The 23,039-nt window shown below is 40.8% G+C and overlaps 1 protein-coding gene across 4 annotated transcripts in view; it reads right to left on the minus strand.

The window, feature by feature from the left end:
* Positions 1-22,253, minus strand: part of SLITRK4 (SLIT and NTRK like family member 4) — a 130,577-nt gene extending 108,324 nt beyond the window's left edge. For 2 of the 4 annotated variants that reach the window (XR_007890672.1, XR_007890674.1), the window contains exons 1-2: positions 22,157-22,253; positions 5,652-5,710 (exon numbers count right to left, since the gene is read on the minus strand). Coding sequence is in view for 1 of the 4 variants with exons in the window: in XM_051630266.1 (XP_051486226.1) it covers positions 16,895-19,408 (2,514 nt within the window). In the remaining 3 variants the exon portion in view is untranslated. Of the gene's footprint in view, positions 1-5,651; positions 5,711-11,742; positions 19,459-21,770; positions 21,858-22,156 lie in introns of those variants that run through there. The other 2 variants (XR_007890673.1, XM_051630266.1) reach the window with 2 other exon arrangements.
* Positions 22,254-23,039: the final 786 nt, after the last annotated feature.

The following is a 23,039-nucleotide window of genomic DNA, read 5'->3' on the forward strand; positions in this document are numbered from 1 at the left end:
CTGTAAAACTGAAATAATCAGAAAAAAATACATATAAAAATGCTGTTTGGGAGCTAAGCTCTCATCCTGGTCACAGTAGCAGAGCTAACAGAAACAGAACTCATGTGGGAAAGGTCCATCAGCAGATGGTCCCTTGGTCAGCCAGTTAAGCCTGTTGCAGTAGCAAGGATCAAATGCTGCCTTTTCTTCATGGCCCATTTTCCCATCAAGTTCATAGCTGTTTATTCTGGGAGTTCACTTTGCTCTTAAGCAAGCAGTAACCACGTACTACATAATGCTGCACTGTTTATATGGCACAGATTAACAAAAACCAGCTGTGAAGTAAATGCTTTCTTCACAAACCTTTATACTTTTCACATTTGTAAAGTAGAGAGTAGATTTTGTTAAAAAAAAAAAAAAAAGCTTCACCTCTGTGCATGGGTTTTCAGGCATCTGTGCACATGTGGATTCTCACCTTACTTGGTACAATCAGCTGGCAGGGAGCTCACAAACTGCCTTAGACCCTGGTGCAATTTCAAGGCAAAGAGATTTGCTGATCATATAGTGTTTAAATTTAACCAAACAGAGGGACTTTCTAAAAGGCTGATAAAGCTAAGAGAAAGATTTCTGCTCCATCAAGAGCTCTGAATAAAGTCTGCGGCTGGGTTCTGGAGGAAAAATTTCTGTCTCCTGGTGCTTTATTTTTAAATATTTTTTTAAGATAGTGTCATGCTTTTAATCAAGAGCAACTGTCTGGCAATACCTCCTCCTTTGCCTCCTCCTCAGACTCCAGACTACTTGCATGTACATTAAGCAGACTGTAAAACAGTGTGCTGGGGATTGGAGCAGGAGCAAGAACCATCTCCTGCAGCTACTGCAAGCCCTGGCCTCCAGCTACTGCAGTTCCAGCTTTGATGAAATGTCTGGAAGCAGTTGACCTCTCTGGCCGCTGGCTCATATGCTTTTCCATATCAAATTAGATACAGAGGGAAGCATGCAATGCAGAGTTGTGAACATGAACAACCAAATAAGGAATACACCATAAATGCAAGGCTAGCCTACAAGTACTCAATGTTAAGAGCGTCCACCATGTATGCCTCTGCTGACCTTTCCTAGAGGATTTTACTAGGTGAGGAAACTCTCATCTGTGCTTATTGAAATCAGTAAAATACTGAAGTGTTAGAATTTTTCAGGACTGATTTTTGTTGTTTGTTTTTTCTTCAATCTCCAGAAAAATGTGAAAAATCTTCAATTTCATAAAAATTTTCCCTCTAGGCTTCTGCAAACATACCAACCAGAAACAGATTGTCTTCAGCAATGAAAGATGGTATTTTTCCCAGTGGTTTAGCAATAAACACTTAAAAAATTATTCAAAGCTTATTGCAAAGGAAAACATTTTAATGTTTAAGGTAGTTTGTGGAACATTTTCCTGAGATATATATTGTTCCCCCTTCCCTGTCCTCATACCACATTTTTTCTAGCTCTATAAAAAACCAAAACAAACCAACAAAAATAGGTCATGATGATAACAATGATTTTCTGTCAAAGCATCAGGAGGATGAAAGGGTCTGTTGCCTTGGGTGATTTTTTTCCTGAAAGGTCTAGGTTTTTTTGTTTGTGCTTCTTTACTTATTGCTGAGGCATTTTATGGTCTGAGCTGGGCATCCTTTCTGAACTTAGCTTAAAACTGAATGGTAAAAATGAGTTCATGAATGAATGAGTGAATGAAGGAATGAAGAAGACATTAACCTGGCAAGTAGAAACTGAGGCAACAGCACGTTGCACTCTGAAATAGTACAGAAAGAAATAGATGGCAATAGTTGATCCTAAAACCAGTCATTTTGTCTGAGGAGATGAAAAAAAAAAACCTCAACTGGTGCAACAGCCTTTATGAAGACAAGGTTCTACATCAGCAAATTGTTGCCCCCCTCAATTGACATTAAATCTGAAATTCAGCCACCAAAGTCTACCACAGCCATCAAACCCACAGACCCACAGTTACAAATGGCTACTACAGTCACAACAGCTGAAAGCAGAACATACTACAGAACACTATTTCATAAAGTAGAAGAGCATTGTTTTTACTCTTCATCTCCTGCACATACGTCTTAGGGAGAACTCTCAATCTGTGCTTCCCATTTCTGGAAACAATGCACTAAACTTTGTAAACACTGGTCTTATGCATCATTTAGGTAACCATGGTTACAGAGATTTAAACAACTCTTGAATTACATCCTGCTTCTTCGCTAGTTTTTATGCCCATGAGAGTTACTGCAGCACCAAATACCATTGGTCTGAACCAGAGTTTACCATAGTTGATGAAGAGATGTCATTAAATTACTAATCTGAATATCTGAATAAATTAGGCAGCTGGTACAACTCCAGCTGGTCTCCATTTAAAAGTAGAGTAAACAAGAAAAGAAGAGAGGAACAGGATCTAGTTAGTTACATCATCTTCCCATGGTATCCACTGGAAAAAATTATACTTGTTCTTCCAATACATTGCACTTCCATGAACACCAGTGACACCATGGGACCTAACTCTGTTAGTAAAATTCATCCTAGGGCTACTCAGATCAGTGGAGCTGTGCTGACTCCAGCAGATCCAGGAGATACTATCAGAGCACCTCCATGCTCCCTGCTAGTGAAGGCTGAGACCACCTTGTCCACTCCCACAGTGAAGACAAGGCTAGGAACATCCTCAGTTCTTTGTCAGGGAGCAGTGGGCTCCTGTGTGACAAAGCCTCCCTGAGGCTGTGTCCTTCAAGTCACAAGATACAAGCAGCCTTATTACTGCTGTCAGCAAGGAATAGGCATGTTTGCCATGATTTTTATTTGGCAGTGCTTGGCCTATGTACCCTCAAAACAAATGCTCTATTCCTGACCCTCAGTTGTACCCTCTGCAGAATGGCAGTTTCCTCACACTATTTCCAGCAAATAGTGCAGGATCTCCTTGAAAGTTTGTGCTAATTCTGGCACTGGCACCTGCAAAGCACACAGAAGGAAAGAGGACAGAGCCCCCAGCACCTGGTTCTGTAAGATAACAGATGCTACTCTTCTTCCCTTCCATCCAAACATCTGTACAAACTCAGTGCAACAAGCTCTTTCCTGGACATCTTCTGTGCTTTCTGCACGACACTTCAGATCAGACTTCCTGGGAAGTCAAACTCAACATTGCCTAAACTCAGCAAACTGATAAAAAGTTACTTTATTTTTTCCTGTTGCATGCCTTCCCTTCCCCAATACACATCCACTCACAGTTAGAAAGATGTCTACTGCTGTCCTCTAAGTGGTTACAAAAAAATGAAGGAGGACGAGGCTGGCTTTCCATATATACCCTTTTGGTGCTCACTGAATTAAACCAAGGGACTTCACCATTCACACATCACAGAGAATTACTTAAGAGAATAAAGCGCGGTGAAGGAGGCTGAAATTTCCTAGTTTTACAGAGGCTAACACATGCAGTGGATCATCCCAGGCTATGGAGTGCTAAAAATGAAGATGATCTGTGTTCTGCCACCCCATTTTGCAAATTGCTGTTTAGTCTTGGATCAGAGAAGAGCATGACAACACATAGCTGTAAAAATAAAATTACAGATTTGGGTCTACATTTTACAGTCCCACAACACTGATCTTTAATATTTCTTAGGCAAACTTTATTTCTGAGGTTTGGAGATGTTTTTATTGTTTTTTCCTTTTCTAGCAAAGATTTGTTGCTCATATCCAACCTCTAAAATCTCTTGTGCGCTCCCTGTCATACTTTTTTTAAAAAACAGCATTTGATCTTGCAGAATAAATAGTATAAATAATTCATGAGAAAGACTTTTTAAAGTCCAAATTCCATGCTTCCTTTCTTCCACATACTTTTCAGTCAGCACTAAAACTATTATAAACAGGCACATTTAGGTAACAAGTTAGACTCCCTGCGCAGAGCAGAAGGAGCATCAGTTACAGAAGCTAAACCATGCACACAAAAAACCCTTACACAAAGCACTGGAACAATAAAAAATCCCAAAGCAGTATTGATTAAGCCTGTTCTTGAATTATGTTAAAGCTTTTAATTCCATGCTCACTTGCTGTTTTTCCTTAGGACCGTATCATGTTTAGTCATACACATCTCTGAGACCCTATCCTACAGCCAGGGGTTTGAATGGGATTGTCATTGTTAGTAGCATTTTCAAATTTGTGAATAACATTACTTTAAAAACACAGCTCCACAAATCTATGTTCCTAGGCTAATAATTTGTTTCATTCATGTTGTATAAGCCATTATTTAATATTTTTTTACGTGTGTGGCATATTGCAAAGCCTTAACCTTACTATAGCATCTTTAGTGATGGACCAAATTCTAACCTGTTAACATCACTTTTCATAATCCTTCAGTGTCACAGAATGACAAATTATACTGGCTGCTCTTTAGTAAAAGGAATCAGCTTTAAAGATCCATCAGCATTTTGAAAATGCCACCAGATAGGATGCTTCTAGCATCCTACAACAGAGACTGATACAGCAGAAAGAGCCCTGCTCACTGTGTGCAACCCAGCTGCAGCTGTTTCTTGGTGACCAGTTGGGGAAGACTGTTCCTTGAAAGTACTTGGGATAACACTAGGGATGACTAGGCAGAGCGACACTCCTTGCAGAAAGGGTAGTGCTCTTCCCTGGAAGAGGAATAAGGACAGGAAGTACGGTCCCCAAATCTCTACAGCTTCCCAGGGAACTCAGGGCCATCTTGTGGTCTGGAATAGCTTAGCACTGCCCCTTGCTTTGGAGTACACCTTTGCTCCATAGTGTTACTCTTACAGCTCTGCTGAAGGCTTACAGAAGAATATCAGGGTAAATTAGACCATCTGTTTTCATTTGGCAAAGATTCAGCAAAACATGGTTTAGCAAAGTGTTTAAACAAGTGCTTAATCTTAACCTTGCTATTAAGGACCTAAGAAAGTGCTTTGCTGGATTAAGAGCAAAAACTACTGGAAAAGGAAGAGGGTGTTCGTGGACTGCTGCACAGTGGGAAGCCTGAGAACCGAGAGGGAGACTGCTTTCATGATATGCCAGCATTTGTTGATGCGATATGGGACAGAGGGGGTGAAGATGGTGGCCATGTGCGACCACAAAACAGAAGAGAAACTGTGGCATGGAGCTTTCACACGCCGTTTTCATGAAAAAAACCCCACATAAAAACATAAAAGGGAAAGATTACCCAATACTGCTTTTTTGACAATTTCAACTTTTCTGATTTGTGTCTTAGGCTGCTTCACCCTCTACATACTAGAGTGGCACAAGTCCCAGGGAGGCACAGAGGCAAAGGCATTAATTCCCAAGGGTGCAGAAACTTAGCTGCACTGTGGGGGGAGCACACACTGGTGTTGCATAGCTTCTATATCTTCTTTGCACTAGGGCCTGTGCTATTATCTCAGCTCCTCACATAATCACTGCTCCATCTGCCATGGGAGTTCAGATCAACTCTTGTGTGTTGTGGGGGTAATGAAGATCCAGGTGGGTTTCACTACAGGTTCATAACAACTCTCCCTCTGCAATACAAATATTGTCTGCTGGTGCTTAATCCTGCATTTTCTAAATTAAAATGAGACAAGACATCACTTCATAATGCATTTTACCTCCTGCAAAATGGATATAAATAGAATTATTTTTTAAAGGATGGAGAGACCTACCAGATCTTTAGATACACGTTCTTGTAGACAATGCAGTTCATCACCTTTCCATTGAAGAGCTGTATAAAATGAAATATTTAGTAAGTGATAAATCAAATATTAATGGCTAATGCATCACAGAGATCTTGAAAAGTTTACATGAGTATGTAAGATAGAGTGCTTATTTTTGCAGCAGCTCAGCCTGTTCCCACCTAACTCATACTTGCTAAATGCTTCACAGCCCTCTAAACAATTCCATGAACCCTAAGGCACCTCTAAGCAAAAATTCCAGCTCTAGACCTCTAAATCTACGGTATTTCAGTTCCTTCTTCAGCTTCTCTTAAATATCCCCCTAACTTACCGTGAGCTTCTTGGCTTACTTGTCTGTCTCCACCACCCACATTTAGTTTTATTGTAGCTGGAGAATGTGGTAGCACAAACAGAACTGATTAACCCCTGGTTTCACTGACACCAGAACAAAACCAGTATCCTCCTCTACAGAGGGAACTGTAGAGCTCTTTTAGGAAGTTTTGAGCCTGCAGAGGAGAGGAAGCTGAGTAGGATGCAGATCTCATGCAGCTGGGAAGCTGGGAAGTGCTGTGTACAGAGAAGAGCACCCTGCTGAGGTAATTAAAGAGCTATTACCATATTTATTCCAAGATCAAGGCCCTAAACATATTTATTTATTTATTTAACTCCTGTATCTTTGAAGAGATGCACAAAAAGAACTTCTGAAATGCCTGTTCTGGGGCAGAGGAGGAAAGACCTCCCCAGGCCTTAATCCGAAGAGGACTTGCTACCAAGCCCCAGCAGCTCCTGGACCCTGCACTTAAAAAGATACTGCAGAGCTGGGGTTTAGCAGCTCTGCTTTTGGCCAGAGCCTGAGGATGGTGCCAATGTGCAGTGCAGCCAGACAGATCCTGTTTCCCAGGCAAGTGGGTCTTATGTCTATTTATTTGTGTCTCCACTACAAGCATCTCATGTAACACATCTCCCCACGCCCTGTGTGGCTGTCATCCTTCCCACTGAGGAGCACAAGCAGAGGCAGCCTGAGGAGGTTAACGCTGCTCATTAATCCATCAGCAGAGCCAGCGCCAAGCCAAGCAACGTGCTGGTGTTTCTCCCGCCCACCAGGCTGGGGCTGAGGCTGCTGCTTCTGAAAAAATCCCTGCTGGGAGAAGGAACTAGCACGCCAGCAGAATTGAACAGCCCAGAGAAAGCCATGCTCAGTGGCTCTGGTGTCAGGCCCTTGGACTGGAAGTGACACCTAGGCTTTTTGCAGAGGCTTTTCTAAAGCCATGTAATACCTGGCTGGCTTTGCATCACCCTTAACAGAGAGAAAAGCCGAGCCCCTCTCAAACAGCCCAAGCCCTTTTTGCAGCCTGGCATGTAAGTGCATATTCTGCAAGTTTTGCAAATTTCAGCCCCTCCTCCCCCCCCCCAAATTTGGCTTGCTGACAGAGAGGATTAGGTCCTTTGGGGCAGCTGCTATCTCTCAAGGAAAACAGGGCGGGTTTAAATCCTGCATTTTTTTCTCAAAGCCTGAAAAAAAGTCCCTTGGTGGCAGTTCGCACAGTTAGTTCCACCAACTTCTCGAGAACGAGGCAAATCCTAAAAAGAAGGCAATGTTTCCATTTTTAATTCCCTTCAAAATATCTGAGGTGTGTATGATGGAATTAGTTATGAGAAATAATTGCTGCATAGGGGCCCAATTACTCACATACCAAAACAAACAAAAACTCCCACCTGGTGTGAGTGAAGGGCTTAAAGAAATGGATACAAGCACCATATCAGATCTATGTAACTGTCAGTTTAAATTTCTTTTTCTTTATTCTTACTAAAAATTATCATTAATCTAATTGTGACTCTCACCAACCACTGGCATTCTTTGTGTGGTTTTGATTGTTTGTTGTTTTTTTTTTAACTTTAATCTCCTGTTCCACATGAATAAAAGCCTCCAGACTTTACAGGAAACTGAATTTTGGAAGGATAGTTTAATGCAACTAATACCATAAAGCCCTGCCCTGGGCTCCATTAGATTTAGTTTAGAAACTTGCTGCACTGTTAATGTGCCTTGATCTGGCTTGTAAAGGTTACAGATGTGGAGAAGTGGTATCCTTAGCAGGGTTTTCTTTGTTACTTTCCTCGGTTTTTTTAATCAAAAGAAGTTTCTACAATGATCAACTATAAACTATTCCATGTAGTCTGAGTTGAGTTGGAATCTCCTTCCAGATAAGTCTAAGAAACAGATAATACTTCTCAAGCCTCAATTACAGTAGCAGCGTTGGGTGGTGCTGCATTAAACTGACCTTTGGATTTCTGTTACTTGGGCTAAATAAATAAATTAAAAATTAATAAATTTTCAGGAACAAACACAAGCATATCTTATCATTCACAGTATGAAGTTGTTACTACAGTGCCATCTTCAGTGCATTACATAAAATGGAGTTTTCCTATATAGGATTATTCATTGTTCTTTATGGTTTAGAAATGGATTAAAGGAATTTCTACTGCACAGAAGAATGGGGAATAAAATGTGAGAGCCTTCTCTTCTTGCTCATGAGAAGCAGTGTTGTGATTCAGAAAGTAAATAAATTATTATATCAGAAGCATATGTAATTATCAGCAAAATAATCTGAGTCTGGCCATCACAATAGGCTTTGAGGTAGAAAATGGTTGTCCCTATCTACTGTTTTTGAAGCCCAGGCCAAATACCTGCTTAAGTAGCTACGGACACTTGTTGCTTCAACCCCATAGTGCATTAAGAGACACTAGGCACACTGACCTCATGTATGTGTAACATCAAAAGGAAATATTTGTGTGGAGAAAGGCAATAGGAATCAACTCTGATTCTACATCTCAGTCCCACAACTTGCCAGCATAAGCAAAAACTGCCTGAGGTCCCAATGTTATCGGAAAACATTTTTTTTTTAATTATAATGCAGATGTTCTCTTTGGAGGGAAATAATTTGCTTGTATTTTTTAGGCCTATATATTTCCCTGCATACAGCTCAGAGCTGTATTGCTCAGTATAGAAAAAACAGGCCTATTTAATGGTTGAAGGAGAAAAGTCTACAGAAAGCAAAACCCCATTTTATTCATTTTCAGTGATATTTCTCAATCTGAACAATAGAGTACTATGTGCAGTAGGATGGTATTCCCCTTTTGAAATGCTGATAATACTCATAATTTGCATACTGCTTTCAGTTTGAAAGCACATTACAAATGTAAGGGAATCCTTACCAAAACACTTTACAACACTTAATCCTTACTATGTTTGCTGTCATACATGGAAGTGGTATAAATTACTTGACAAAGCCACATAGAGAGAACGCACCACACTGTTGTTCTTGTTGATCACTACTTCTGCAAGTTACTGTTTATTTTGTGACAACAAAATCATAAAATCATGTTCCTGGCATCACTGCAACAGCTAAAGTAAAACTCCAAATTTTAGGGAAAGCTACTGAAAAGACAAAACCTCTTAATGCTTCCGTAGCTTACACTCTTGAGAAAGGATTACAGAATAGGGACCTTATTTATTGGCAGTATCCCAATTCTCTCAAATTACATTCTAAATATCTCACTCAATTAAATAAAAAGTAATTTTCACTGAACAAAAATCTAGTTTACTTATTATGTTTTTATTTACATCTTAGAGAACCATAAGGATTAAAAGGAAAGTTTTTTGATGGACATTTGGACACAATCTCCTGATCACATTTGTAAAACTACCCATTTATTGAACTGTTTCCAGAAGTAAAGATCTTCATCAGGATAAAACAGTGCAACCACATGGCAATATTTAAGAAAGAAACTAAAAGATCCCAAATTATTTCAGTGTTAACCCCATCCAAAGACATCACCCATTGTATGACACTTGTACTCCTGTTGCTAACTTCATCAACTTGCAGACACATCTCAGCTGGAGCTTAAAGACTGGTCCTGAATAACACTAACTGATCTAACTCACATTAGAGAGGGAATATTCAAAACCTTGCATTTAATTCCTACCACACAAAAGGCAGCAAGAAATTTAAGATGTATCTTTGCAGCTAAATTGTGCCCTTAGCTGCACATGTGAGTCCTTTGGCTCCCAGGGCATATTCTAACCCAAAAATGGAACAATTTGAAAAGCTGCATGCTAAAAATATAAACCCAACTGCTTTCTTTCTCTCTTAGTAAAATACTTTCTACGTACAGACATTACTCAACAATGTGACCATTATTTAAAATATCTGCAGTTTTCTTTTTCAATCCTGAAAAATTCAAATTCACTCCATTTTGCTTTTCAGAAAAAAAAATAAATAAATAAAGTTCTTCTTCCACATTTCTCCACAAAATCATTTTTGGGTAATAGCAAACAGACTGCACCAGACAGGTGACCTAGAGTCTTATTTGTGGTGTGTAGACAAGAAGAATATCCTGCTGACAAGAATTCACAGTCTATGAAATCCTGCCATGGAGCAAGGAAATCTGCTGTAGGGTACATAATTTCCCGTAGTTCCTTGCAGTGAAGAGCTCAAATTCTGTCAAAACACTCTGGCCCTTGTGACTTTACTCATTAAGATGTACTTCCTGTGCAGCAACTGATGTTCAGCTTTGAGCACTAATGTATCTCACAAAGAGAGACTCTACCAAAGAAATTGCTCAGCAAACATTAGGTATAGACTAACCTCCATACACAAACAGCATCCAATGTACACACCAACGTAACCACACCTCAGTGAAAAGCCTCGTTAAGAAATACGTACCACAACTGGTTTAACCTAAATAATTTGTCCAAGACTCTTCAGTGAATAGTAACACTAAAGCCTAGCTTGGGTACATGCAGATGTCTGCAGGATTTAGACCACGGCCTCACTTCAGGATTCAATTACTGAACCACATTCACTTTACACTGTACACCTTACAGTCATGAAAGGCCATCACTGCCCAACTTCAGAAGTCCAGCATGAATCTTCCTAATAGAAGTTTAAACCATTTCTTACTCCTCTCTCTTTTGGATCATACATCTCTGACACAAAACAGAAACCATCCAGGACAGTCTCCTCCAATCTGCCTTTTTAACTGGTTCTTGCAAATTGAGAAATCCTACTTCTTTGTCTATTTGAAAACTGCCATTAACCAATGTCCAGATAAACATTCAGACAGAAGGGAATCACCACACTGAAGATGAAGTGAGAGCATGAAGTGGAACGATGCCCCGGAAAGCCATAGTGCACAGTTTCTAGGAAATCGATTGCTTGTGGATGAAGGAAACTGAGGAAGACTTCCTTGTTACTGTACATATGCAAAATGATTACTAAACCATAGAGAGATCACCTTTTGTTTCCTGATTAAACAAAGACAATGACGTGACACACACGTTCCCATCGGAGTTGATTTACAGTATTTTAAACCTTTGCATACACACATGCGAAAAAATGAGATTTGGTGCTAGCTAAGTCTCTTTTCCCTATCTAATTGTTATTTCTGCTTTTAAGAAATTATTTAGAGTTGAATGAGTACAAAAATTCCCAGCAAGAGAATGAAAAATCAGTATTTAATACCATATCAGTTACTAATGACTGGTATTTAAAAAATAACAGACTGTTCAAAATGTACTGCTCTCAGACAATAAACTCTTAAGTATTACTAACAAACATGAATTAAATTAACAGTAAAATAAAGATGAGATAATAAAGATGTAACTTGATGAGAAAATAAAGATGTGATGATGAGAAAATAAAGATGAAACCTAACGAGAAAGAGCAAGGTAAGTTTTTCCCATAATAGGGGAAAAAATAAATGGTACTGTTAAGATAGCATTCTTATTTTATGCAATGTTTGTCCCAAGTCTATGTATTCAACCAGCAAATCAAAATAGTTTTGTATCCATAATACATCTATAAAATGCTCACAGGTCTAGAATCACTGTAGAATTCTGCTGACATCAAACAGATACAGGGCTGCACACCTTCTCTATATCCTGTGGTTATTTGAAACCAGTAACAGCTTTACCCCACAGATCAACAGAGCATAAAGAAAGGTTATCTTTTATTTCATGTAATAAATAAATAAATAAATAAATAAATAAATAAATAAATAAATAAAAAATTTCAATGCTGGACAGATCAGTTCCTAACCTAATATGGTAAATTTCTGCTTTTCTATTCACTAGGGTAAGGCTGATTTGATTCCATTAAGGTCTGTTGAGTTAATCTGGATTTACATTGGTACATTTCAAAGATGCTTTGTCCCTGAGCATTAACATTCTTCTTTTTATTTTTTATCCCAACATCAATCAGAATACATAAGGATAAATTCATTGTGATTAGAAAAAAAGACTAAGTAATGCAAAAACTATTATCAGAAAACTGCCAAGTTCCTCTACATTCACAAAATCAGTGCACACAAATTATTTTCAAAACATGAACACTTATTCTTGATTCTCAAGTTTTTCTTTAGAAAGAAATGTTATGAAATATGTACATAGATGTTTCTCGATTGATACGGTGGGTTTGCTCCTACATAGCAGCTGGCAGTGAAATAAAATCCATATCAAGTTCTGATATTCTAGTCCATATCACATTCTGATTCTCATTCACCACCATTATAATGCACGTTAAATCCTACACAACAGTGAATGTTTAATCTAGATGTAATTCTGTTTCTGCTCTTCTCCCTTCCCATGAAGATTTGTAAATGTAGGCTTAGTAAAATATTTTTTACTACAATCTCCAAATTTGGAAGGTAAACTATCTAAAGATGTCTTTTCAACTTTCATTTATAAAATTAACCTAACCAATTAAAATGGTGTCTGGATTTTTGTTTTTGCTAAGGGTAATTTAACTTTTCTCTGAAAAACTGTCTTATTAAAAATGATTAATGATAAGGGAGCAGAATCCAAACAAATGCCTCTAGCATTATGAGATTGTTCCTCTAAGCACATCTGTATGAGATCTCAGAATCAAACTAAAAACTAAATCCTGGTGTTACTAATGCAAAAAAAACCACAGCAACACTAAATTTGGAGGGACTATTTGTAGAACAGAGACAAGGATTTGGTTAGAGAGCAGAAGGGGAAAACTTGCAGAAAAAATAATTGTCAAGGTGATTAGAAAACATTACTGCTTAACTACTGTATAGATTCTCTTTCATCCATACACAAATAATTCGAAAGAGACTATTACAGGCACTTAATAAAGTCTAGTTTCAGAGATACAATAGCACCAAACCATTTTATTACTATTTCATACAAATTTTTAAGTCAACACTGGCTAATATTCTGATGTTGCTGAAGGCAAACAAAACTCATGAACAATAGCTTTCTGTGTTTTACACAGACTATAAACTAACCTAGAATAGTAATGATCGAAGAAGGGTAAAACCAATACATTTTGTTTTCTTTACTTTATTTCAAAATAGTGATAATAAATACATTCTTGTTATATTTCCTTCCTACCTCTTTGGATGCAACAAAAAAAAAAAAAAATCTCACTGTGCTCATTTCATACAATATCGATGTACAAATCATGCAAAAGATATTATAGATATACCACCACCAAGTTCTGGATGTGTTCTCTTCATTTTGAAACACTTCTTAACATTATTCACAAGGCCATGCCTTTTCTGATTTATATTGTCATTATGGCTTCTTTATAAAAAAAAATATTCTAAAAAAGATTTTTATACTAGATTTCTACATTATTGTCAATCTTAAACACTAAATGCAAAACTAAGTCATCTAATGGTCTTGCATTCTTGCACCATGGTAGTTCCTTTCTGATAAAATTGCACCATTTTTTTACTTTATCAATGAAACAATTACACTTTATTGATTTTATTTAAAAATTGAAACTTCTTTACCATACAACGAAGACAACAGATTATGTTAACACCTTCACTGATGTAGTTTATGTCTATGGGCCTTAACAGCCATTTTAGAAACATGGCCACTGAAACCAATATAATGAACAGTCAGATTTCTGAAGCCACATCCCAAGTGTTACCTTCCCAGATAGACTGATCATAGATTTGAATGGTCATTACACTCAAACCGCTGTGCAGACAACATACACTGTTTCAAAACATGGAGGAAATAAACTGACATTGTCATTCAAAGGAACAATTTCACAGAAATAGTGTTTTGCCAGCTTCTGCATTCTTCTCTCACACTATATCTTGCATCATATATGAAAACAACTTCTACAGGAAGGTCCAGATCATGCAACCTCTACTGATGCTGGTGAACCTACAGGCAACTGCAGAATCCCAAGAGTCACTGGGCTCTGTGTATTAAATACAATGTTTCTGAGCTTGCTTTTTTTTTTTTTTTTAAAGTCAATCATGAAACTGTCTAAGCCCCACTCTTGAGCAAGTGTGCAATGATGAGCTCATGAATAGTAGGCCTTCTGTACATGATTTAGGTTGAGCTTAAATGCTTTACTGAATTGGGACCTCAATGAGCAGGAAAATGTGACCCAGTTTATCCTTCCATCTTAACAGTTCAGTCCTTCTTCCTCTTTTGATCAGAAAATAGAAGACATCAACACAACAAACAAACAAACCCCAAACAACCACAACAAAACAAACAAAACCACAAAAAACCCCAAACCAACAAAACAAATTAACAAACCCAAACCAAAACAAACAACCAAAAAAACCTCAAACAAACCCCTCAGGTTTTTTTAGCTGAGGAATGTATGACTACTCATCATTGCTCTTTTAACTCAGGGCAATGTGAGTCATAAGCACATCAGTTTAAACATCACTTAAAAGTATAAACTGATTTACTATTTTTAATGTGTGCCTCTGAAGAAAAGGGTATGGGACATGACAGTCTCTGACAATGCACTGAAGTGTCTCAGAAGCTCTATGCTTTGGCTAACTCCAGAGAAACTGGCCATCCCCAAAGCCATGCAGCACTCTGCACACACAATGCTCAGCCTCCTGATGGAGCCATTAAGTCTATCATGGCAGTGCATCTTTAACCCCCCATCTGCAGCCTTTTGACACAATAAGCTCAAACCTTCTTATTCAAGCCTTGGCCATGTACTGCATTGATGGCCAACTAAGACCTTCTTATGCTAGAAATGCATGTCCCTAGTATCCATGTCCTATGATATCCTGAATTAAGTAAATTATTGTGCATGGATAGCAGCAGCTTTTTGTAACAAACTCAGCCATTAATTTATCTGTTCTAATTTTACCTTCCATACTCAAGTACATATTTTGTCACAGGAGAAAAAATAATAAACCAAAACTCTATGTCACAAGAGCAGAAACATCTGGAAGTAGAAAAATGTTGTTTTGTTTTGCTTTCTCTTAAATATAAAGCAGCGCCTTTTTATTTTTGTAAACTTTGTTAAAAATATACTGCTGGCTGTTTGCCAAGTATGATTCCAGAATAAAAATTTCACAGCGGTGTCATAAAGCCCCGAAACCAGAGGTTTATAATGGAAAGTCCTGACTCAGCCTTCTCCACAGTATTACAATTGGGTCTTGCTATAATATTTGCTAGTTTCAAATTAATGAAAAACATTCATGTTTTTATCCTACTAATCCTAATTGATTTATGTATTGATTATAAAAAAAAAAGGAGGGGGGAAGGTTCTGGAAGCAAAGGAGATAGAGGGTCTTAGCCAAAGCTCATTGAAATTAATGAAAACACTACTTTTCCAATCAAAGAACTTTTGTTAATCTCAAAATATAGATTTGCTGTATGATGCTTAGCAATATACCTCCATTCTCATTTCAAGGTACTATCAGTGACATACAGTGGGGATTTTCCATTCCCTCCTAGCTATTCATACTCAGCTTTCACAAAGCAAATTTTAACTCTCGAGACATGAGCTGCACAACACTCTGAACTGAGACCACTATATTCATTTTACAGTGGTTTTAAATAGACATGATTTGCCATATTGTTCACTGTTCTAATATTTTTTTTCCTGACAGCAGTCAGACAGATAAGAACAGAAAAATTATGCATATACAATTAAAACATTACCCTTACCATGAATTCCTCTAAATACTTCTAGTGAAAAATATTTAAGCTGTAGAACCGTGAAAAGCAAGACAACTGATGGCAAATAATTGCTTGAGACACAACACTAAAAAACTAATGGATCTACTTTAAAATGCACCATTGGTAACAAATCTGAAGTAAGATAATATGCTAATGTCACAAGAAGAGTACAGAACAATTTTTATTATTATATCTGATCACTTAATTCTGGATAATTCTATACATTACAACCTCAGTTTCTGTTTGGTATATTGTTCTGGTTTTATTTATACTGAATGATTAATGCATTGTGATCAGGAAAACAAGTCAGGCATATTAAATACATATTAAGGAGTACATATTTGTCCTATTTAGTATACAAAGTATTTCATAAATATGAATTATATTACAAAAATAATTTCTGCTACGCTCACACGGTAAGCACTTTGACAATTCTGGACAACCTGTTGGGGTTGCAAGTGTTTCACATAACTGAGAAGGAACTCTAGTTTTAATTGGAGATAGTCTTACAACAGATTCTGCATAAATATAAAATATTTTCTTCAGATGCCACAAATACTGCAGAAGTCAGGTTGAACTACTTTTTTTTTTAATTTTAGGTATAGACATGTATGCTTCAAATGGTCAAATTTATTCCATAGGTATGTAATGCATGTTATATTTTAAACAAATATTTGCACAATTTAACATTATAATTTCAGTGGTTTCAAGATGCAGGTCATAAATGTAACCAATTTACACATACTATCGAATGTTCTCTCTTTGCATGCTTGTTACTTTTCAGATAATCTTTAAACAGTGCCATTACAACACCACAAATCAAAGGATTACTCCAGTTCCACCAACTTAAATCCACGTGCAGGATGAGGGACCCAGCTGAGGTACAAATACCAGTACCAGGTTTCTTGTGTTTGTTCTAACAAATCACAAGGAGACGATGGTTTTGCATTTAAGGTACAAAACATATATGCCTCTTGAGGTTAAATTCAGTGTAACATGTATAAAGCATCCCTTTGGCAATAGAGTTTGAAGTATCCCTACAGGATTCCACAGGGCATGAGCTTTATGTAGTAAAATCTATGGAAATTCTCCTCTACTTGACAAATCATATGCAGTTACAGTTAATCAGACACCCTTCGATGCACCTGCCTCTATGCCTATCGATATAATATAGTATTTGGAAGTTAAAAGTCAACAAAAGGCACTTTCATCATTAAATAAATGTCCTCTGTAGGCAATAAGATTGCATGACCTATATTTTATTCAAAGCAGTTTGTTCCTCAAGGACTTGTAGGTAGTCAGGTGAACCTTGAAGTTTAGCTTTCAGTTCAAAATACTCACTTTTTCTTTGTTCTACTACAATTTTACTATGATTACCACCTATTAGAGATTTCTTGTTTTTTTTGTCTTGTAGTTTCTCTGGATAACGTATTTCAAAGCCACTGACCCCTATGCTGTTGTATTCTTTTTTGCTTTCAAGAAAATTTTGAATAAATACATTGGAATCCCTCCCAGGGAATAACTCATCCAGCTCATCAATTGTGCTAAGTCTTTTTCTGGTATCCACATGCAATAAATCTTTCTCCTTGTCATTAATACTTCTCAAAATTACTTTTTGCCCTGGCGGGTCAGCAAACGTGAAGCCAGTTTCAGACTCTTTTAAGCCACAGGTATGGCTTTTGCTCATCTGCTCAATGGTTTGAGGAATGAAGGCCTCTGCACCTAGTCCATCTTTTTTGTTTGACTTGTGATCGTGCTTCCTTAGCTGCAGTTGCATAGAACTGCATTCTTGATTTCCAATCCCTTCATGCTTTACAGTTGGTTTTTTGTTGCGCCGAAGCACAAAAACAAGAAGACAAAAAGCAACAAACACAGTTAAAATAAGCACAACCAATATGCTTAAGATTAGGATAGACAGTGGAACTGGGCCACCAGGAGGACTCCGAACTGGTCCCAGTGGTGTTGTAAAAGTAGCAGCGGGCATAGGACTAGTGAACAGAGCAGATGGCTTGTTTAGAAGTTTAGGACAGAGGATCTCATTTTTCAGAGACTTAAGTTCAATGTTAGCAAACTGCACAGGTGTTTCACATTTCAATTCCTTCACCACGATACCTTCGTTTAGCTTTTCAAGCCACAGTTTTAAAGCAACTAAATCACAAGTGCAGTCCCAGGGATTACCTTCCAAATCAATTTGTGTAAGAGATTTTAGCTGATCAAGAACGCCACTTACAGGTAAATACATGAAATGATTGTTCCTCAGATTTAGCCTAGCAAGTGGTGCACCAGCAAAAATATACGCTGGCAAGCTTCGCAGAAGATTGTTGTTCAGGTAGAGCAACTGCAAATTTGGCATTAGGTCAAAGGTGCCTGCTAGAATTTCTTTGATAACATTGTATTCCAAATATAGATATTGCAAGTTGTGGAGGCCAGCAAACATTTCTGGGCTCAGACGCTCTATCTGATTGCCATTGAGATACAACCTCCGTAAGTTTGTAAGGTTGCGGAAAACTTCTCCTTTGATCGCTGAAATCCGATTGCTGCCTAAATGTAGCAAATCCAGCCCCTCAAACTCAAGAAAATCTGTAGTGTCCACATCCTTAATGTAATTGCCATTTACATGCAGCTTCTTGGCATTTAAAGGTTTTGGTACGAGTTCGGCCATTGACTCTATGTTTCTTTCTTGGCAATTTACACTTAATCCCAAGTCTGAAGGATGTGTTTTGCAAACACAGGGGACCGGACAAGGAGTTAAAGGAGGCACCCTGGTCTGGTAATATATGATTTGACTGAGATTGCGATTAGATAGTGCTTTGCCTGCTACTATCCCTGAGATTTTCGAAGGATTTGTAGTCTTTGGCGGCTTGGTGACTAATCTGTGCACTGATGTCTGAGTGGTGTGGCCGTTCGGGGTGCTGTAACCAGGCTCCAGCTGTGAGGGAGGCAGAATGCGCACGTCAAAATCACTCCCCGTCCCCAAGGAGCACAGCTCTTGCTTGTTGGTCTCTTTCAGTAGCCTTCCATACAAGTCACTGGGTGTTTCACAAATGGCTTCTCCAATGTAGATGTTATAGGGCATGTTCTCCAACCATGCTTTCAAAGGCAACAAATCACAAGTACAATTCCAGGGGTTATCTTCCAGCTGCAATTCGACAATTCTCCCAATGTGTTCCAGAACTCCAATGTATGGAAGCTTCTGTATTCGATTCCCTCGTATATCCAGATGTGTTAGAGAAGCAAATCGAAAAATATTATCAGGAAGAAATGAAATCAGATTGTCATTAAGGATCAGGACTTTCAGCTTGTGAAGCTTATTGAAGGCTCCCCGTTCAATAAACTTGATTAAATTGTAGTCAGCTTGGAGATACTCCAAGTTCTCTATGCCAAGGAAAGTGTCAGCTCGGAGAATCTTTAATTCATTGTTGTTCAAGTGCAACTGTTTTAATGCACTCAGACCCATAAAGGCCCCTCCCTCAATGTTCTGTAACTTATTATTACCCAGTTGCAAGGACACTGCATGTGTAAAATTAAGAAAGGTATTTGGATACAGAATAATTAACAGATTGTTTTGAAAGTTGAGGTGGTAAAAATTAGACCATGGTGGTTTAAGCTGATTTGGTCTGTAGACTGCAACCTTCTCACAGTTGACATAGAGTACATTCTCAACTGACACACAGGAGCAAACATTGCAAATTTCCACAGATATATCAGCATCTGCAGTTGTAGAAGAAACTGGAGATGACAGAACCAGAAAGAGCCACAGAAACATCTTCTTGTGATCAGCAAGCAACCTTAGGCTCCTGAACAAAGATAAAGAATCTAAAGAAGAAAAAAGGAAAGAAAAAAGAAAACATTTTTCAGTTGTCGTTGTTCCAAAACGTCATTCGGGTTAAAAACTGTGTTCCACTGAGCTACTGTACCTGCCAAGGATTATAGATAAACTACAAGCACTGAATTTAAAATAACACGAAAGATTTTAACAACCAAATACATGGGAACTAGAATGATTTCAAATACAGAATGTAAGTATCTGTAGACAAACACAAATAACTCAGAGGTCTGTCAAATGTATTTCTATCTCTTGTACATGCCAAACATGCATAACTAACAAAGTAAAATAACCAAAGGAGATTCCAATTTTATGCATATTTACTCTCCTGAATCCTGCACTGCTCATACATTGCTGTGCATTTCAAGGATATTAAACACAAATACTGTTGTTATGCATGCTGAAGCATCTGGGTTGGGACAGCACAATATAGAAAGGATGAGGATGCAGACACAAAAAGCAACATCAATACTCAAAATATGTACCTATAGCATCAACACAGATTATCATTATGATAACAATGAGATTCACTCAAGGCATACATAGGCATGCACTCACATTGTCACTTATTATCCCTAGTTTAAATAAATAGGTGGTAAACAGACTGCAGAAATGCAATTAACTATCTGCTAAACAAGAACAGCAGCTCTGGGTGACCAGTGGAAGCACAGAGATATGGAAGAAGCATGCACAAGCATACTGCCCCACTCCCAGGAATAACAAGTCCCTGACTTGCAGGGCAAAACAAAGTCACAATTCACCAGTCTGACACTACTGAAACCTGGGAAGAACTTATCATTTTTGTAAAACATTATGTAATTTGCTCTTATCCCTGCACTGATATAGAAGTGGCTTTCAAGAACCCTTCACATATGGTCAGGCCAGCTAAGCTGCCATTTTTTTATGCAGAAGGACGAGCCACAGCATTTCCTCTGAGCTAGAAGGTAGCTTTTATTATTATTTTTTTTTAAAACAAACTAGTCAATAATCAATATATTCCTCCCCCCAACTTCCTCATTTCCCCAATTTCCCAACTTGTCCCTTTCGTGTCCTGTTATGAGAAGGCACTGAGTTGGCAGGAGGGAGCCAGAACTGAAGTGGGGAGAACATACGACTGCTGGAGGGAGGTGAATCGGGCTGGAGGGAGCCGCAAGGAGGGGAGGATGCGCCGGGGGACCTAGAAGGAAGGGCAGAGGAGGGATGAGGGAGAAGAAGAGGGAAAGCTATGAAGAGGCAAGGAAGGAAGAGGGAAATGGATGGCTGAAGGGGTCAAGAAGGCCTCGGAGAGAGACCTTAAGAAGGAGAGGGTGCACAGCAGCCGCTGGTGATTCCCGCAGGCTCCCGTCCGTGGCCGCGGCGAGGGAGCCCACAGGCAGCCCGATGTGCCCGCGCTCCCACCACTCTATCTCCCTCCCCGTCCCAGGCGCCGTCCCCCCGTATCCCTGCCTCGCCCACGCTCGAGTCCCCTCTTCTTCCTCAGCCCCGGCCGCTGTCGAGGCGCACACTGCGGGCGCTGCGCGGGGCTGGCGGCGGGTGGACGAGCGCGGCCAGGAGTGCAAGCACTACCGCAATTTTTTGCCGCAACCGGCTCGGTTGGTACCGGCTCCCCTCTGTGGCGGGCGCCCCGTCGCCCTCTGCCTCCCGGCGGGGAAAGGCAGGAGGGAGACGGGCGCGCACACACCGCACGCACATGCCGGCGGGGAGCGGGCACAGCGTGGCGATGGAGCCCAGCATCCCATCCACCCTCTCTTCGCAACAAGGCACAGCTGTGATCCCCGCCGCCAAATGCTCCCCCCACCCCACTCCTTCGGCACCTTTGCAAAGTCCAGCCCGCAGTACAATCGCACAACCCCTTCCCCAGCCCCACGGCACAGATCCTGCCCCCTCGTCCCTCCCACACCTCCACCGGCTTATCCGGGCCGCCTGCCCCCGGTCCCTCTGCTCGCCCGCCGCGCCGAAAAGAAGAGGAGCGGGCAGCGCTGCGCCGGGTGCCGCTGGCCCGGGGCTCCGGGAGGCGGCCGGTCTGGCGGGGAGAGGCGAGAGCGATGGCAGAGAGGCTACGACAGGAAGCCACTGTCGCCTCGCCTTGCACCCACCCTTCCCCCCTCCCCCCTTTAAAATAACAGCAGTAATTATTATAGCAATGAAAAACAAAACCTTCCGAATAATTACAAGACATGAAAACGCTAACATAAACGCAGCCCCGCCATGCCCCCCCCGCCCACACTCACGCCCGGCGGGGCGGGCGGCCGCCCCAGGCGATGCTCCCGGCGGCTCCGCGGCGAACCGGCACCTTCCCTACCTCGGCGGCCGGGGTCGCCGCGGCCCCGCTCCGCTGCGCTCCGCCGCTCTCCCCGCCAGGTCTCCCCTCCGGCAGCTCCGCGCACGCACCGAGCGGCGAGGGCAGGCGGGCGCCAGCCCGCGCGAGCACCCCTGGCCGCGCTGAGCGCCCAGGCGCGGAGCAAAGCGAAGCCGGCGCTGCAGCACCCCGGCGGGCTCCGCCGCATGCAGCAAGCGTCTCGCTGAGCCCTGCCTCGACACCGCGGTCTCCCGCACACATGCGGGGAGAGGATCCCTCTGCACACGGGCACCCGCTCCCATCGCACTGCTCTCGCCCACTCCCTGCACGCAGAGAGAGCCCCCTCCCCTTCTCCACACGCGCACTCGCACACACATGCAAGCACGCACCAAGCGCTCGGGCGCTGTTTCGGAGGGAAGGAGCCGCCGCTCCAGGAGTGCAATCCCAGCGCACCGCACCCGCGGAAGCCTCTCCCGCAGGCGCCGCCGTTACCTTTCGGGGGAGCTGCCGGGCTCTGCCCCCGCCGGGCTCAAGCGGGGACGGCGGGGCTGGAAGCGCCCCCGGGGGCGGCGGGGCCGCGGGGCTGCCATGGGCGGCGCAGCAGCTACAAGTGCAGCCCGGGGCAGAGGCGGGACAGGGCTATCCCGCCCCCGCTCACCAGCCCCGCATCTGGGTGTGCGGTGCTTAGCACCGCGGCTGGGAGAAACGGAGCGGGAGAAGAAAGGACTCTCCCTCCTCTCCCTCCCATTTTTTCTGACGATTCTTCCACCCCCCCCGCCCCTTGAAACAGAAGTACAGGTAGAAACTGAGTGGGCAGGATGGTAACATTTGCTGCATTTAATGTGAATTGCAATTAGGGAACAAAATCACTCTGAGGAGACCTATCTGACCCATTCTTAACACAACACAGCTATTTGTGTATGTCATTCTTGGCGGTCAGGTGAAATTCCTCCTCTGCTTAGGTAATAGCTGCAATCTGATGGAAAAAAACCCTCTAATGTTACTGTGCACGTGTGCGAAACACATTCTTGTGATTAGGAACTCCTATTTACTCTACCGTTCATAATATGCTTTACAATGGTAATGAATACCTCCAAACAAGGTGACATCTCTTTCTAAGGCAGAAGAGTCAGTTAACTAAATGAAATCTTGCAAGGGGAGCTCAACGCTTGTCCTGTACTATGAATGCTAACGTAATTCAGTTCGAAAACTGTTTATGTATTGCACACATACCAGTTATGAGTGCTAGTTCTGGGCACTAAACATCAGGGA

The sequence above is a fragment of the Apus apus genome, chromosome 12 (assembly GCF_020740795.1).
Source record: "Apus apus isolate bApuApu2 chromosome 12, bApuApu2.pri.cur, whole genome shotgun sequence".
In the NCBI taxonomy this organism is placed as follows: Eukaryota; Metazoa; Chordata; class Aves; order Apodiformes; family Apodidae; genus Apus; species Apus apus.